Source organism: Equus caballus, chromosome 1 (assembly GCF_041296265.1).
Source record: "Equus caballus isolate H_3958 breed thoroughbred chromosome 1, TB-T2T, whole genome shotgun sequence".
NCBI lineage: Eukaryota > Metazoa > Chordata > Mammalia > Perissodactyla > Equidae > Equus > Equus caballus.
This window is the reverse complement of record NC_091684.1, coordinates 3,351,939-3,371,077: the sequence shown is the minus strand read 5'-3', so window position 1 is coordinate 3,371,077 and position 19,139 is coordinate 3,351,939. Positions and strand designations below refer to the sequence as shown.

The 19,139-nt window shown below is 49.1% G+C and overlaps 1 protein-coding gene across 1 annotated transcript in view; it reads right to left on the bottom strand.

Moving 5' to 3' along the window:
- Window positions 1-19,139, bottom strand: part of TCERG1L (transcription elongation regulator 1 like) — a 223,242-nt gene that overhangs the window by 50,570 nt on the left and 153,533 nt on the right. The window contains exon 7 of the mRNA NM_001433644.1: window positions 6,167-6,321. Within this exon, the coding sequence (NP_001420573.1) occupies window positions 6,167-6,321 (155 nt within the window). The remainder of the gene's footprint in view (window positions 1-6,166; window positions 6,322-19,139) is intronic.

Here is a 19,139-nt window from a genome sequence, read left to right as displayed (position 1 = left end):
AGCTCAGGGAAACACTCATGTTACGGCCCAGGGCTCACTGTTGTGGGGCACCAAGAGTCACATGGCTGAGCTCCTGCCACTGACCTCCTCCCTCCTCCCTCCTCCCATGGGCCCAGGGTTGGTGGTGGTGTCAGCCAGTGTGAAGAGGGTATGAATGGGGAGGGGCGAGGCGAGGTGGGGATCAGAGGGGTCCATTCATGGAAATGCTCATGGCTCCCTCCCCACCCCCCAGCAGGTCCAAGGATGTCTCCTCTACCAAAATTGGTCTCCTCTGCATCCCTAGGTTGAAATCAACTTATGAAAGAAATGCAGAAATACAAAGTAAGGCAGAGAAAGAGCCTGAACTCAGCCAGGCAGAGTGTTGCCAGCCCCCTGATTAGGAGAGGTAGAAGTTGCCCAAATGGACCGACCGGAGTGTGTGGTTCCAGGGGGCACTTAGCAGGGAAGTTCTGTGTCTGGTCAATCATCATCATGGGGGAAGTCTCCAGGGTCCCTTGGAAATGCTGGGCTAATGGGGTGCCTACCACTGCAGGAACTCACGTTTTCCATGTCCTAATGCCCAATGAGAGCTTGCCCCTGAGCTCAGACACAGAGGACCGGTCCTCCAAGTGTACCTACCCCTCCCCATCTTCTGTCGTCCAGTGTGAGTGGCCCTGCCTCAGGAGGCCCCCTGGCTGCTGGTCTGGGGGCTCACTTTGCTCCACCCACCCCCTGCCTTCACTTCTCCCCCCACCCACATCCACCACACAACATGTCACCACCCACCCACCTCCTGCTCACTGTTGGAGCCCGTGACAAGCCCTGGGCTTAGTCACCAGGCCCCCAGTAAATAAACGGTTGGTTTAGAATGGAGTTGACATCCTCCTCCCTCCCCCTCATTCATTCCTTCCTCATTCATTCCTGGGCCAGGACACAGTGGCAGCTTGAAGCATTAGGTTCTGGGGGAAACTGCTTTGAAAAATGCTGTCCCAGCCTCTCCTTTTAACAATCCTGGGCCCTGAAGGCACAGAGACATGACACAGTGTCTTTATCAGCACTAATTCAGGGGTGCTTCTAGAAAGCCTCTGCCCTGCCCGTCCTGGCTGCCTGTGCCACGGCTGACCACAGCACACCGAAAGGTGAGCGTTACAGAGCATCATAAAGACCCCGCGCCACCCGCACACCCAGCTTGCTCCTTCCCAGCGTGGGCTGCCTGGCCAATTCTATCAGGAGTTCAAGAGGCACCCCACGCTCTGCTTCCTGGAAAAGTCGACAAGGGATTCCGGAGGGCTGACCTGTCTCCACTCACCTGCTCTATCTGGGGGTCACGTTATGGAGACGGACCAGTGTGGGCGCTTAAGTGGAGCTAACAAAGCCAGGTGCGTGGTTCGTTCATTGTGCAAAGAGGAGGCATAGGGCCGCCAGGCGGTGCCAGGGTGTGGAACATGGGTCCCCTGTGAAGGTCAGGGTTCCTCCCAAAGAGTCGGGGTGGGTGAGTCCTGCAAAAGGAAGGCCTCTCCCATCAACCTGAGTCCTCTCGGATGAACAAGGACGCACAGCGTTGCCACTTTGCACAAGAACTCAGCATGTTCAGTGGTCCTGGGTCTTGCTGAGTGCTGGCTGCCACCTGTCCCACTGTGATCTGGAGATCTGTGTACACTGTCCCTGGGCAAACAATGCTTGGGAAAGCCACCCTTTCACAAGTCACAGCTGTGTTTACTCACTGGGACGGCTTTATGTCCTACTTGGTGAAATGAATGTCATTATCAATGCACATTTGTCTTGAATATAAATGACTAAAATGTTTACAGAGCAACTGAAGCCTGCTGAAGTCGCACGGTCTCTATTACAGGGTGGGCACAAAGCAGTGTTGAGTGCACGGCTGCCTGCACCCGACAGTTCCTGCGTCAGGCGTGGGGAGCAAAATGCTTTCCAAAACCTCGTTTTTATCATAAGCTCATAAGATGCCTGGTGAGGCTGTCACTCCACCCCCACCCCTCGGATCTGGAGGCAGAGCCGCCAGGGTGCAAATCCCTGTCCCCCAACTTGATAGAAGTGTGACCTTGGGCATGTTAATTAATCTCCTTTCTTTAATTCCCTCTTCTGTAAAATGGGCAAAATGATGGTGGGTTGCAGAATAATGGCCCGCAAAGATGTCCACGCCCTGATCCCTGGAACCTGTGAATATATTAAATTGCATGGCAAAGGGGGATTAAGTTTCCTAACCAGCTGACTTTGAGATGGAGCGATGGTCTTATGTTGTTCAGGTGGGCCCAGTGTAATCACAAGGACTCTGTAAAGAGAAAGAGGCAGCCAGAGAGAGATCCGGAGATGCTATGCTGCTGCTGAAGGTGGAGAAAGGGGCCTGGAGCTGAGGGAATTGGGTGGCCTCTGAGGCTGGAGGAGGCATGGAAGTAAGTCTTCCCTGGAGCCTGCTGGAAGAACACAGCTCTGCCAGCACCAGTGGGACTTGCGTTGGGCTTCTGAGCACCAGAACTCTAAGGTGCTAAGTTGGTGTTTGAGCCACTAAGTTTGTGACAATTTGTGACAGCAGCCACAGGAAGCTGATACAGAAGGCACCCATCTCCTGGGGCTGTGTGAGCTCTAAACAACCCAGTCGGGGGAGCTACCTTCTCCCCATTTCCCTCCAGGGCTCCCTCCATCCTCCCCCATGCCCAGGAGGAGGCCGCCTCTGCAGTTCTCACCCCTCAGGCTCCTGTCCTCTTCAGCCACTAGGAGGTACCAGCGGGAGACAAAAAGGCAGGAGAGAGAGGTCAGGTTCCTCATCTCTCCCCCTGCCTTTCCTGTCCCCCTCCCAGAGGACAAGCCCATGGGCACTTATCTAATCACCTTCTGATATTTCCCACTGGCGGCACGAGACCCTCCCAGTGGAAGGGACGGGATACTCCACTGTGGACTGGGCAGGCTGAGCTGACCCGGCAACGAGGCAGCAGGTGCATCAGCCAGACTACCGGAGATGTCTACCCATCACTAGGAAGGGAGGGCTTTGGGGCTGCAGGGAACTCAAGAGAAAGAACTGAACCTCCGACAGGTTTCAGGAATGCTGAAGCTGGGGGAGAACAAAGTGAGTATCCTCCAAACCGAAGAGCTGGTACTAGTCCCGAGAGCATCGCCATGAAACGGATGTGGGGCAAAGGTGGTATTCTCATTTCACTTTAGTTCAATAGGCATTTATTCTCAACTAACAGCATAGCTGCTAGAGCCATAACAAATCTGGACGCACTGCAAGATAATTAGGAAATAATTCAGGCCTTCGTGCGAATCTCTCAGCAACGCTAACAGAGTGAGAAAAAGGGACTTTGTCCTTATCTGTTGAACGATGAGTGGCTTAGCACTTTTGGCAGCTCGGTATCCTGCGCCCCATAGCTGCCTAACACTATTAGCTCCACTTCCACGCCTGATACCCCGAGTAAACACACACGCACAGGCACCACTAAACCTAACAGCATTTAAATGTGGCTGCTATTTTATAAAATGCATTTATTTCATTTGCCTCTTGAAAAATAATGGGTATCAGATGGAATGCTTAATTGTTCCATTTTAGACTAATAACAGGTATTAATATATTCAAATGTATAATGACTCATAGTTGAACGAAATGTGAAAAACAAAATTCCACACCAGGAGCCATCTCCCCTAGAGCTTGTAATAATTAGAGTCAAATTATTGGATGAGGCTTGTTGGTGGATGACCAGGCAGGAAAAAATGCCACTTGCTCACGGCTGGAGGTCATCAACTCTGATGCTAATCGCTAATTAATCCCTCAGAAACACCTCCTGACCTAATTGTTTTACTGCAAACAACACAATTTGGGTGGGTGGATCTTAACAAATTAGAAGTTATACACTTAAATGTCAATTGTACCTTGCAACAGTAAGTTGAGAGTTGAGGTCATTTGCAAATCTGTAAGATCCAGGTTAAAAATATACTTGTTTAAGAAAATCTCTTCCTCCTTTGATAAGAGGAAGCAAGGTTAAAACTCCTCTTGTAACTACACATAATTTTATCATCACATATCTAAGTGGGGCAGTCAGGGCCTCCATAGCAAGCTGAGGGAAGACAAAATAGCTTGATTTATTAAATCTAAATCTATCAGCTATTTCTGGTTGTGTTTGTTAAGTTTTGAGGCTCAATTTTCCACCTTTCTGAGTATAAAATGAGATCCATGTTAGTAGTGCACTGATCTATGACCCAGTAATGCAGGTCCCTGTTGTTAGATTAATTAGACAGGGAGGCCATTAGACAATGCCTTGACAACCTACGTAAGCAAAGTGTAATCGAAGCCTATAAAAGCCTCAAGGTCCGAAATTAATCAGAACACTGAGGACAACCCATCTCACACAGCCAACGAGGCTTTAAGCTGTGGCCACACAATCATTTCCTTTCTCTGCTTCCCACCTTCTCTACGTAAGTCTTTCCACGCTCCCACCAGTGGAGCGCCCCTAACCACTTCCAGGTTGCCACTGCCTAATTCTAACTCATTTTTGCTCAGATAAACTCTTCAAAGTTTTAATGCCTCGGTTCATCTTTTACCACTGTCCTCTTCCGACGGTCCTCACAAGCGTCGACCCGGCAGATGACTCAGTGGGCAGTCTGGGGGCACCTCTCCATTTCTCTCAGACTTGGCTTGATTTGATCCAAAGGAGAGACATGGGGAGCAGCTATGCATTGACTGCCCATGAGCTCCTCTCTTCTCAGTCCTACCAATGCTTTGGGAAAAAAGAGGAAGGAACAGTACCCAATTATCTACAAGAAAGTGAGCTAAAGAAAGGAGCAGGAATCCCCTGCGTTATTTGTCTTTTTCCAAACAAATAAAATCACTGCCGTGATAAATTGCGCCTTAGTGCTCCTCCTGGGACTTGTAGGTCTTGTGATATTCCTGAGTTGTGCAGCATCTCCTGTCTCTGAGGAAGGAACTTGGGAGGCGGTTTCCTATGAGGATTTTTTTCTTTTAAGCCTTCTTTCGATACACAAAATATCCCTTTTAAACATGCATGCCACTTGATCAAAGGAGGAAACGAAATCAAAAACCCAATTCTTATTGTCCCTGAATACAGCTAAGTTTTTTAGAGATCCAGTTAAATATGCACCTAGAACATTTTTCTTTCCCAACATCAGTGGACGCAAGCTCTCTGGAGAATGTTCTTGTTATCTTAAGTGAAATAAACATATTAAACCTGTCATCTCTCAATCTTAAAAGACTACTATGAGCTTTGAGCTTTGCAAGAGCAATCTTTGCCATTTCTCTTAGTGCTGTTAAAAGTGTTAAGAAAATTTTTATAATACCGTTTTCTAAAGTTCCAGTCAAATGCCTCTGGATTTGATGAAAAATGTGGGCTGATGTCATCTTGTGTTATATAATGTGGAATCAAAAATATCATTACAAACCTAATAAAACACTCCACAAAAATAGAACAAAGACCCTCTTTCAAGGGGTCAGGATCCCATTTCCCGGCCTTGCAGCCAAACGTGTGCATCTCAGGTCGGGGAGAGCTCCTGATCTCAAATTTCTCCAGCTTAGCCAAGGGAGTGGGGCTTTCCCGACACAGCAGCTAATAAAAAATATATTACATCTAATCGTAAAGGATCCTTTCTGAAAATGTTAGACGTTCTTCTCTGACTCCCGGGAAACAAGATTTCCACGGGCATCGTCAGAAACAGCTCGTCTCTGCCAAGCATTCCATTCCTCTACAGCTGAGAGGAATCCTTTCTGTCTCCATGCCCGTGACGCCACTGAATTCAAGCATTCCTTCAAATAGACAATGGATGGGTTTCAGCCAAGGCTCTAAAGCGAACGAGTGAGGTGGAAGGAAGCACGCTCCCATTTGGGTACATCTGGTCCCTCAAGTGAGGTTCATAGACATTTGGAACAAAAATTCAAGGCTGGCTAATGACAATGCTGGAAAGGAAGTTTCCAGTGGCTGACGGAATAAAAGGCCTTCTCTGAGTTAATAACTTTACCTAATGCAAGAATAAAGCAGAAGCTGATGTTTCTGCAGAAAATGCCATAAAAACTTAATTACTAAATTCTGAAATAGTGAACACGATTCCTTAAAACTCAGTTTCCAACATAACCAAGATAAACAAGCTTCCCTTTCATGTTCACTAGGAATATACAATTTGAACCCTCATGAAAGTGAACGCAAACAGCCCAGCTCTTAGTTACTTGGTGAGGCCTCCAGCTTGCGCTTGTGGGGCGGGTCTTCGATGATCCTGTTGAGGTCCCCGCGGTTCTTGAGGTCCACGGGCTTCTCCCAGACAGACAGCTGCATCGTGGGGTTGAAGAAGAAAACACGGTCGTCGCCCGTCCAGACCACACACCTGTTTGAGGTGAGAAACTCATCTTAGTTACCCTCAAAGATACTTAGTTCAAAAATCATTGATGTGCATCCTAACTCAAAAAGTCCATCATGATTGAAATCAACAGGTTTGCAAAGGTTATTTATGTAAAGTATAAATAATAATGGTCATGTCTGGCTTTTCAGGGTCCTTTACAGATCTTTTATATTTTTTCTCATTTGATTAACAGGTAGCTATTACCCTGCCCGCCCTTATACCAGTAAGGACACCAAAGTTCAGCAAAGCAAGCAGCTTAACAAGCCCGCAGGAGGTGGGAGTTCTTCCCGGACACCAAGAGTCTCTGTTTTAATGTACTTCCAACTCAGAACCTGAGTGTTCAGGGCGCCTCTGGCCCTGGATTCAGGGACCTAGTAATTTGAGAGTGGTTCCCGGGAAACTTCCCAATTAAGCACAGCGTGTGCAACGGGGTTTCACAGCCACGGAGGATGCACGGTCCACAGCTCACTGCTCGCCAGCAGCAAGAATAGCAATGGGCTGCTTTGATTAGCAACTTCACCCTCCTGCCCCAGCTGGTTTTCAGAAGAGCAATGACTTAAGCTTTGAATTTTCATATATAGGAATCCAAAATCTCTGAAAGAATAATATGCATTTTTAAGGCCCCTTATCTGTGGAAAGCTATCAGAGAGGAAAAAAAATTGAAAAGGAAAAATAGTGAAGAAAAACAAAAGAAAGAGGGACCCCTTCCTGAGGACTGTGCGTGCCTGTAAGGCGGAAACGTGCGGGAATTCAGATCTGGCCTCAAAGCATCCCAAGGCACACGGCCACTCAAGGCCACGAGGCTGGCCTCGGGCTCAAGCTCTGTCCCATGACCGATCTCAGGATGGTGCAGAGAACGGGCCCTGTGCTGGCATCAAGGCCCATTTCTGGTCTGGGCCTTCCAGAAGGTTCCCTCGGGCAACGCCTCTCCCCTCCCTGGGCCTCAGCTTCCCCCAGTGACCTCTGAGGGTCCTGACAGCTCCAGGATTCTCCTTGGTCTCCTCAGATGCTGTGGGAATGGGTGGGAAAAGCCCCTGTGTGCCCAGCCCTCTGGCTGTTCATTTTTTTCGGAGGCAGGACCTCTGACCAATTGGGGGACTGCCTGCCCGGCACTATGTTGGCCTCTACCTCACCCAGTCAGACACACATGGTTGTCTGCTGTCGGTGTGGATCTGGGCCAGCAAAGGCCACTCTGCTTTGCACAGAGAAAATCACTGCCACCCCCGAATCTCCATACCCAACCCAGAGAGACGCTTTCCAGGGGCCATGAACAGGGCTTGGGACAGACTCCTCTGTTAAGGGAACTCTAGGCAGACCACCACCCTTCCCAGAAATGACGTTGAGGTGGTCTGTCAGATATACTACCCCGCCCAGGCCAAGTTCATGAGTGTGGTAGACAGAACGATGGCCCCTAGAGATGTCCACATCTTAATCCACAGAACCTGTGAATGTGTGACCTTACACGGCAACAGGGACTTCACAGATGTGACTAAGCTAATATCTTGAGATGGGAGGTCACCCTGGATCGTCCAGGTGGGTCCACTGTAATCACAAGGTTCTTGTAAGAGGAAGAGGGAGGCAGGAGTGTCAGAGGCAGTGAAGGAGAGGAGAGGATGGAAGCAGACGTCAGACAGACACACAGACACACACACGGGGGAGAGAGAGCCTGGAAGATGCTACACTGCTGGCCTTGAAGACGGAGGAGCGGGCTGAGGAGCGCAGGTGCCTCTGGAAGCTGGGAGGGCAAGGAACACATTCTCCCCCGGAGCCTCCAGGAGGAAGCAGCCCTGCGCACCTTGGCTTTAGTCCTGTGGGACCACGTGGGACTCCTGCCCTCCAGAACTGTGAGATGATCCACGTGTGCAGTTGAAGCCTCTGAGGTTGTGGTAGACCAGTCAACAGAGTTCACCCTTGGTCCCTCTGGGTCCTGGGTGCCAGCATCAAGACCTGCATCCAGCCAGCAGTGATGGCAAAACTGTGCCCGCAGTCACTGGCCATCGCAGGCCTGGTCAACGCAGGTGGAAGAAGACTGTCCTGACTGACACACCTGCCAGCTCTAGACCTGCCCTTGACCTTCAGGTGACCTTGAGAGCTTCCCCTCACCCCATGTGGCCTCAGTTCCAACATCTGGTTGGTGGGAGTTGGAATGCAGATTTGTGTTATTCTAACATTCCTTGGCTAAGAGAAAACCGAAGCCAGATATGAGGGCCCCCACTCTTATCAGAGGCAGGACAGCCCGTGGGCCCACAGGGGCACTGCTCAGGCCTGTGCTTGGGGCTGGAAGTCCAGGGGCAAGACAGGCAAAGTGGAACCGGACCCCCACCCTAGTGGTGGAGTCCTCCTCTGCCCCCAGCGTGCCTGGGCAGGGGGCGCCTCACCAATCCGGCCTGGGAGCTGCGCTCCTTGAGCAGAGCTGAGGAGGAAGCGGGGAGGGCTTATTGAGTATAGAGCTGAAGGTAACTACGCTGTGCTGTAATTATGCACAATTCACCCAGAATTCTGGGCTAGCAGGGACCATAAACCCTGACAGAGGAACTCGGCTCCTCCCCTCTGGGACGGACAGACGCAGCTCTGCTGATGGAATGCTTCCGTTTTAGGCTGGGAGGCCGCGCTCCTCAGCAACACCCAGCGCTTGTTCTTAGGACCCCACTCTCGGCCTGCACCTTTTGAGGACTGTGGGGAGCGGTTTTCTTGTCCTGAAGGCAGGCTCTGCTTCCAGCTTCAACTGGACAACGGCTGTGGTTAATGTCATAAGAAAGAAGCAGACCAGCAGCGCAGGGCTGTCGCAGCAGAGCCTGAGCACCACCCGCTCACGGTGCCATGCCTAGAATCAGCCTTCGGATGCTCAGAGGCGGCCAGCCACCACCCCACACGCAGGCTTCAGGCGCCTTCTTTGACTGGGCTTTGGCTGGAAAAACAGCTCCAAGACCAAAGCTCCTGGCAGCCAGTCTGGCTTGGACTATTTATTTTTTTCATGATGTTTGACTGCATTTGGCATGGCTGGAAAATTCTAGAAGCTTCCCTGGCTCCCTGCCTCCCTGTCTATCCACCTAAGATTTAAGAGCTGCTGTGTGGACCTTTAAGGTCTCCAGGGAGCCCTCCCCTCACCTGTTAGAACAAAGAACAGATTCTGCTGGTCCTGCCGCAGCTGATGGATCCAAGAGGTTCCATGTCCCTGGCAGGAAGTCATCCTGTACCCACGGCTCCTCCACACACACACACACACACATCAGTGATTTGGGCATCGAGACTCAGGTGCCAACTGCCTCATCCCAGGGCTGACCAACCTGCTCCCTCCTCTGGAGCCACTGAAGGGAGGGAGCACTCAGCTAGGAGTCTGGGGGCTCGGAGGCTTACCTCTCAGAGCAGCTCTGCCCTCTGGGTCTACAACAACTCAGGCAGTGAATTCATTGCAAGGGTCTCAGTGTCCTCATTTTTTTTTCTTTTTGAGGAAGATTAGCCCTGAGCTAACTGCTGCCAATACTCCTCTTTGCTGAGGAAGACTGGCCCTGAGCTAATGTCCATGCCCATCTTCCTCTACTTCATACATGGGACGCCTACCACAGCATGGCTTTTGCCAAGCGGTGCCATGTCTGCACCCGGGATCCAAACCGGCGAACCCTGGGCTGCTGAGAAGCGGAATGTGCAAACTTAACCGCTGCACCACCGGGTCGGCCCCAGTGTCCTCATTTTTAAAAGAAGGGTGGTGGACTAGGGTCCCCAGATGATTTCTGAAGCCCCTTCCAACTTTTATTTTAGCGTCTATTCTTCTTTTCTCTTAATTTTCCAGTTTGGTGCCAGGATCGCAGTCACGGTCAGTGCTGGTGCCCCCTCCCTGCTGAGCAACCTCACAGCCAGGTGCACCCACCCTCAGCTCGCTGAGCTGGGCTGCCTTGGACTTACACCTGCACCTTCCTTAGACAACTGTGCTCAGCCAGTGGCTGCCTCACTTGGATGCCTCCCCCCCGGGGCAGCCTGCAGCCCCGCATGCCTGCGGGGTGGAGGGTGGGCCAAGTCTATGGTGCAGTTCATGGTCCAGGGCGCATGAGGCTCGGCCTCCAGCTGAGACCACATCCTCACTTAGTCTCTTCCTGCCCTCTTTCCTGCTCCCTGCTCCCCGGGAAGCCCTCCTCCCTGACTCACAGGCATCCAGCGCCATCCCGGACACTGCTTCTGGGGAAGCTGTCTCACGACAAACCCCAAAGGGGAGGAAGGACTAAGTATTCTGAAGACTTTCCAACAGGTGTGACAGCAGGCAGTGTCTGTGCTTGGGACACCTGCCCCACCCCCCCACTCCCTTCCCTAAATGACCTGCACTTTGGTTTTTCAAAGACAAGACCTGATCCCACCAAACATGGCACTGCCACCACTACACTCCCGTGACGATGAGGCCCCAGGCGTCCTTCAGCCGGTGAACGCAGCTCATTTTCTCACGGGTTCCTGGGGTGTTTTTCCTGCTGGTTCCAGGCGATGCTGTTAACTTAAGAAAGCCTTTACATTTGGGGAGGTATTTGACCCAATTCTCCCAGATCCTGGATCTGTTTTGTTAATCACTTGCTGCTTTGGGGATACGCTGACTCTGCAAGCTGCTGGTGCTGCGTCCAGACACCCCCACTCGACATCCCCGCCGCGGGGAAGAGCCAGCACCCAGAACGCCCCAAAGTGGAGGAAATAGTCACAACTCCCCAACTTCCACCACCAAGCTTCTAAAGCAAGGGAAGAGTGGAGCTAATTAGGGACTTAATAGGGGATGATTACCCGGGAGAGAGCAGCAACGACAATTAACACGGGGCACATTTATATCCAGGCTACAAAGAACCCCGTTCCTGTGCCGTGGGGGCGCGTGCGCAATGGAACCAAAGAGCCAGTGGCAGGGTAAATAAACGCGATTCCCCAAGAGAAGTCTGCCCATCCACTTGTTACGGTTGGTTTCAACTAGACCGAGCCAGCTGTAGCATGCAAAATTAATTTTATGTATCATTTTATGCACATTTTAAGTAATATGTATACGTTCCCCTCCTTTAATCACGCTGCATAATTTCTGGATGGCTGCCATAGTCCCTCTTCTCTTTAACTGTCCCCGTATCCCAGAGGATATAATTAGTGCATCAGAGTTATTTAAGTCTGGTACAAAAACATCCACACTCAGCAGCCCCAATATGCAAAGATCTGGATTTTACCAGAAACTGAAAATGAAAACTGGGGTTGCTGCTTTGTTGTACAAAAGGATTCTCACAGCCGCCTTCACAGAGCAAAACCCCAATGTTTATAAGCTCCAAGCGTGGAGGACATTTCTGCTTCTCTCTCTAAGACTGAGCTCAGCGAGTGGGGAGAGGAGGTATGTGCCTCGCCCCCCCTTCCCCACACACAAAGACACTTTTTGGGTCCATCTCTCCATCTGAATTTTGCCCCTGCATGCCTGACCCAGGAGGAGCATCCTGAGGAGGACAGAGCCTGACATTCACTGGGTCACATCCCCAGGGCCGAGGTCTCTGAATCAAAGAGGCAGCGTCTGTGTGCTTTGCTCTGTTCTCTGTGAAAGATGACATGAGTGAAATCACATTAAAATAGAGCCAGAGCTACCATTTCAGAGGAATTGCCATGCATGTCTTGTCTTCTTTATCTTCCCAACTGGCCCAAACCACCAATATTCCAAGAAGTAAGGACGAGAATATTCTGTCTGTAAGGAGTGATGAAACCAGACTTTCCTGATGACCGAATCACTAACCAATCAATGAAGTACAAGTCTAGCCTTTGCCTGATGACCAATTCTCAAGCCAATCTATGAAGTACACACCCAGCCTTACCTCATGGAGTGCCAATGAACTCTTCTTTAATGCAAATCAGCTCCTCCTCCCTTTTTCCCATAAAATCCCTGAGCCCCTCTCCTGTAATGGGAACGCTATTTGGGTTTCTACCTGAATCCGTGCTCCCTGGATTGCAATTCTTTGATCCCAAAATAAATGCCTCACTGCCTTGCATTTTGGCTCTTTATTTTCAGGTGGACATCTCCCTCTCCGCATTCTCCCCATCTTTGTCTCCCATCTTTGTCCTGGTCCACAGGGTGGGTTGGGTGAGGGGGCGTGGGGCCTGCAGATACAAAGACTCAGGGAGGAGAGAATAGAGAGCTCCTCCCCACCTTTCCTCCTGGGGTACTGTGATGTCTAGGAAGAAAGAGATATTTGGTCTTCCTCACTGTTGCTGGCACAGAGCTTCTAGAACCCTCGGAATTTCCTAAGTGTTGAGAGCAAGAGAGAGAAAGGCGAAATGGGTGTCTTCTATTATGGGTATCACAAGTCCCTTTCAGCCTCACCTGATTTATGCTAATGAGGTGACTTTTGGAAAGCACCTGAGGATAGAGGCTGTCCCCAGGAGAACCAACCATGTGATCAGAGATTTGCAACTTTCAGTCCCCCACCCCCTGACCTCTGGGAGGGGGGAGAGGAGAGGGGCTGGAGGTTGAGTTAGTCGCCAATGGCCAATGATTCACTCGTCAAGCCTATGTGTTGAAGCCTCCATCAAACCCCAAAGGACGGTTCTGGAGAGCTTCCGGGCTGGTGAATAGGTGGAGATTCCGGAGAGTGGCGCTCTCCCAGGGAGCAAGGAAGCAGCTCGCCCTTCCCCATGCTGTGCCCTATGCATCTCTTCCATCTGGCTGTTCCCGGGTTATACCCTTTTATAACCAGTCGATAATCTAGTAAGTAAACTGTTTTCCTGAGATCTGTGAGCTGCTCTGGCAAATAATTGAACCCAAGGAGGGGGTCATTGGAAACTCCGATGTACAGTAGTCTCCCCTTATCCGAGGTTTCACTTTCCATGGTTTCAGTTACCTGCAGTCAACTGTGGTTTGAAAATATTAAATAGAAAATTCCTGAAATAAACAATTTATAAGTTTTAAACTGCACGCTGTTCTAAGTAGCATGATGAAATCTCGAGCTGTGTGCTCCATCCCGCCTGGGACGGGAGTCATCCCTCTGTCCACTGTGTCCAGGCTGAACACGCCCCCACCCGTCAGTCACTTAGCATTAGGTTCTCAGACAGACTGTTGGTATCCAGACAGTGCATGTGTTCAGGTCCCCCTTATTTTACTTAACAATGACCCCAAAGCGCAAGAGTAGTGATGCTGGTGATTCGGATATGTATGCCAAAGAGAAGCGTAAAGTGCTTCCCTTAGGTGAAAAAGTGAAAGTTCTAGACTTAATAAGGAAAGAAAAAAATGATTGTATGCTGAAGTTGCTAAGATCTACGGTAAGAACGAATCTTCTGTCCAGGAAATCGTGAAGAAGGAAAAAGAAATTCGTGCTAGTTTGCTGTCAGACCTTGAACTGCAGAAGTTTTGGAAAAGGCATTAAATTCGTACAATATGACATTCTGAGAGAGAGAGAGCACATTCACAGAACCTTTATTGCAGTATATGGTTATAATTGTTCTATTTCATTATTAGTTATTGTTGTTAACCTCTCACTGGGCCTAATATAAATTAAACTTTATCGTAGGTAAGTATATATAGGAAGAAACAGTATATATAGGATGCAGCACTACCTGCAGTTTCAGGCTCCCTCTTGGGGCCTTGGAACGTATCCCCCTCGGGTAAGGGGGACTGCTGTCCAGCCAGTTGGTCAGAAGCACAGTGACAGCAAGGTGACTCCCAGTTGGGGTCTGAAGCACACATGGGGGCAGTCTTGTGGGATTGAGCCCTTAACCTGTGGAGTCTGATGCTGTCTCCCCGTAGCTAGTTCCAGAACTGAGTGAAATTGTAGGATCCCCAGCTTGGGTCCAAGAATTGCTAGACGTGTGGAAAACCCACACATCCTGAGTCGGAAGTGGAGGGTGTGGAGTCTTGAGAGCGGGAGACACACACAGGAGCATGTTTTTCTTTACACCCCATGCCTATCCTCCAACCCAACCACCTCTGGCCACAGTGCCCACCATCAACAATGTTTATTTAATGAGGAACACACAGATGACCAGACATTCTGCCTGCCACTCAAGACACGGACAACGACCAGCCACAGAAATGGACTGTTGTGTGCCGGAGCAGCTTGTGCCTGGGGAGGTGCTCCGTGTGCTCCGTGTTGGTTTCAGAGCTCTCCCCTCCAGGATCGGGGAGACTCGCCATCTCTTCTGCGGAGGCTGGCCAGGCTGTGACGTTGCAATGCCATTCTAGACAGACGGTCATCAAGCACACTGGGTGGCGTGGGTGCCACCCAGTGAAAGGACATTTCAGCTGATGATGAGAATTCAACAAGACCTGTGTTCACGTATCTGTGCCTCTGAAGACCATCACTATGTCTCTGAATAACTCTTGAAAGATTTTATCCATCGATCTTTAGTTAGTGCATGTAAACTTATTTTCCAATTTTTAAATAATGAGCAGCATAAAAATGCCAGCAGTGACCAGGGGGAGCAGCGGGGGGCTCCAGCCTTGTGGAGAGAAGACACAAAACCCTCCAGAGGCTTGTTTTCAACATCAGAACACAGCCCAGGACCCCCAGATTGACTTCATGGAACAAAAGCCTTCCAGGGAACTCCATCGGACCATGGCTGAGGGCTTCCAGAAGAATCTGCCTTTATGGAGATTCAAAATGCCACATCCTTCGCTCTTACATTCATCACAGGTCGGGCTTCCTCAAAGCCTGGGGGCTTCTCCCCGCAGTGAATTCCTGAGCGCTGATTTCCCTGCCCAGCCAGAGGGGGACAGAATCACCAACCTGCCTGACAAAGGCGAGGGGCCAGCAGTGGCCCATGGCTGTCTCAGGATTAAAGCAAGGCCACTTGGAGACTAACAACAATAAGCCAAGAGCAGAGCTGGATTGGCGTTGATCAGCAGCACACTTGTTCAAGGAGCCGCCACCTCAGGAGGCCTCGTAAATGTGGATCTAAATGGCAGCCTCCTCATGCACCTGCCTCCATCTGCCTTAACTAACCCTCTCTGACATGTATTTTTACAACAGAATCTCCTCCCCCAACAAGTAATAGCTCACCTGTGCCTTCGTTGACATAATGAAAGGCTCAATTGTGCTAAGAGGATAGAGTGACATTTGGCTTCTCTTCAGTGACTTGTATTCAAAGAAGAGTGCCGTTACGTGGTCTGAGTTCAGTTGGTGCGACTATAGGTCATGTAACTGTACACGAAAAATAGATGTCCTCTGATGCGACCAGCCCCGCGTCTGTCTTCACAACCACAACTTCTAATCACCCTTCTCTCGTTGAAAGGCATTCATATGTATCATGTTTGGGGAAATTTTCCTTCCTGTCTGAAAAAGTTCCACCAACTTCATCCAAGAACACATCTTCCATATGTATTCTTTTAAAGTCAAACATGTCCATATTGAGAAAAATCTAAAGGACCTACTTTTAAAATACTATACTCAATACATTAATAGTGATGAATTAATAAAAAGATGTCATCAATGTCATCAACAGTGCTAAAATGTTGAATAAAGTCAGAATAAAAAGGTTATGTTATGCTCTTAAACATACAATCAGGAGGACCAAGGAGTACAAGGATTTTGAAACAGTAGTCAGCTGCTCAAAAGACTGTCACCCGTGCTTAACATGTACAACAGTTCTCCAAAAGTACATCCCTTTTTGTCTTTAGTGGGCATAGAATTATTGCCCACCCTCCCACCTCCAAGGCAGAAATCTAACAACAGCCACTGGCTTCTCAGTGATGACGCAAGTTACTAACGCGGTAATCACTCAGCGTGGTCATTTAGATAATGCTCCTGCGGCCCCTGCATTTTAACTGCCTTCCCTTCTTAGGATGGAACATGAACCAGCTGTGCTGGGCTGTGGCTCCTTCTGAGACTGTTAGTTTTCTGATTGATGCAGCATTTCCCTCCTCTTTCTTAAAGCACAGTGTTCTCTCTTCCTCAGACTTTTTTTTTTGGTCAGGAAGTTTGGCCCTGAATTAATGTGCGTTGCCAATCTTCCTCTGTTTTGTATGTGAGATGCCCCCACAGCATGGCTTGATGAGTGGTGCTAGGTCTGCACCTGGGACCCAAACCTGTGGACCCTGGGCCACTGAGGCAGAGCAGGCAAACTTAACCACTACACCATGAGGCCACCCCCCTTCCCCAGTCATTTTAAAAAGGACTTTGGGGGCCGGCCTTGTGGCCAAGTGGTTAAGTTTGTGCAATCTGCTTTGGTGGCCCAAGGTTTCGCTGGTATGGATCTTGGGTGCAAACCTGTCACCGCTCGTCTGGCCATGCTGAGGCGGCATCCCACACAGTGGAACTAGAAGGACCTACAGCCAGAATATACAACTATGTACTGGAAGGCTTTGAGGAGAAGAATAAGGAGAAGAAAAGAAAAAGAAACGAAGAAAGATTGGCAACAGATGTTAGCTGAAGTGCCAATATCAAAAAAAACAAAAAAAAAAGGACTTGGGTTTGTTATTAATAGATCACTGACATAAAACTTGTACTACACCAATCTTGATTTCTTGGAAAATAATTTAATTCTAAAATCAATGTTCATTTCTTTTTTTTTTTTTTAAAGATTTTATTTTTTTCCTTTTTCTCCCCAAAGCCCCCCGGCACATAGTTGTATATTCTTTGTTGTGGGTCCTTCTAGTTGTGGCATGTGGGACGCTGCCTCAGCGTGGTTTGATGAGCAGTGCCATGTCCGCACCCAGGATTCAAACCAACGAAACACTGGGCCGCCTGCAGCGGAGCGCGCGAACTTAACCACTCGGCCACGGGGCCATCCCCAATGTTCATTTCTTTTAATTTCACAGAAAATAGCTAATTATTTGTAAATCTACAGTTTTTAAAATCATTTTAAAATGCTAATTATTCATTGGTATTGGCATTTAGTGTTATTTAAGCCAAAAGCTCATGGATGTTACACTTGAAGAATTACTTTTGAAATTTTCCCATATCTTCAACAACTCCAAGAAAAACATTTTAATTATCTCCCAATAATAGTGTAGTTTAATTCTCCCAAAATTGCCATTTGGGTAGAAAGCCAAATTATAGGAAAAAAAAAAGAAGAAGAAATAAAAATTTCTTCAGAGACTAAACAATGCTATTCCAGTATTAACATATCTGAAAACAAGATATTTGAAAACATACAGTCATGTGCTGCATAATGACGTTTCGGTCAAAGACGGTGGTCCCATGAGATCGGTCCCATATAGCACCCCACCCTTAAGTGATGCATGAGTGTAGTTCAAATCCCACTGCAGCTCCTGCTGTGAGCCAAGGCCAGTCTTCCATTTTGAGGTGGACAGGATACCACTTTTTATGAAAGTTCATATATGGTCTTCCTCTTCTTTTTTCTTCTTAAAATATTATGCTTCAGACTACGGAATCCTTACAATTTCCCAAAGGTTTTAAGCTAAATGAGTTTCTGAATAGCAGAGTTGTCTGAAGGAATTACTCTGGACTCTGAAACCATCTTTAGTGGTTGAACTGACATGGGTCAAGAGACGAGGACAGGCAGCAGCTCCTCCTCCAATTTCCCCCGTCGTCAGGGCACTGCCTGTGCCTGTCTGCAGGTCTGCATGTGACACGAACACCTTCAGGCAGGCTATGCATCTGGTCATCTCCCCTGGCAATAGAACAGCATGAGAATCCTACATACTTAAGGATAATTAAGGACCCACGCGCGTGCTTCGGGCATTCCATATGTATCCGGTTAGCTCTCGTGCACAGAACAGCTCCCGCCCAGAACAAGGAGAAAAGCACTCTCTTTCCTCATCACCTAACAGCGATTTATACAGCTCTCCCGCCTCCCAGTATGCTTTCCACGGAGCAAAAGTGTTAACCTTGAAAAGCAAGTTTCTTCCCTACAACTACATATTTAGGGTCTTAGTCTATCCTGCTGTCCTCCCAAACACTCAATTTCTCCAATTTACTAAAAATTGGTGCAGAGCAGTTTCAGCTAAAGGCAGAGGGTGGGAGGCCACCACGTGCTGGCCAACACCGACCACTGACCATACAAAGAAGGCACAGATGCCAGTGTCTCCAGTTGGAGTATGGTTTACCAACATAGGCAGGTGATCAGGGCAGGGTCACAGGGCATGTACAATGAAAACATTAACACAGTCAGAATATTTTGATTTCCATTCTCCATGTTTTGAGTAGATTTCAAAGTTCTTTTCTTTCTAGTGTTGGGATTCCAGAATGACCCCACATAGCTCTGTGATGATCAGGAGGAATCCTTTCTGGGCCTATGTTAGCCCAGCCTGCTTCCCACCCCCCACCCCTGGACCCCCTGCCTACACTGAATCCTCTAGAAGCCTCTAGAAATCCTAAGTTTTCTTAGGAGAATGTTGGTCTGAAGTTAAGGCTCTGGTTCTATAGGCAAAGGGTCTATTTCTCGGATCTGACCTGAGCTGGAAGCCTGGGCCCTCACTCTTCCCTCCCAGGGGGAAGTCCGCTCCCCTAGGCGGGAACAGAGCCCAGCGTTTGACTGACAAGTGACACTGTGGAGAGAACGCACCATCCAAGGAAGGAGAAGAACGAGACTCCCTGACACATGGGCAGGGAGTTCTGGGCGTTTGGCCATAAGAAGTAGAGGCTCACTCAGTGAAAACACCAGGGCCCCTTGGTGACTGTGTGTGCTCCTCTGGTGACCACTGCAGCTGACATTGCCCACAAGACCTGCTGGTGTCAGGGAGCACACCTCTCACTTCCCACCATTCTTATCAGGCACTTCCATGTGCAACACATCACCATGAGGACTTGCTTATCAGAAAGTTCAAGGTAGCCACTGCCTCTGGAACGTTCCCCATCTGGGTGAGGGCATCCTTACCATGCCACGAGCAGATTGGGATGTCCTAACATGCAGGTAGG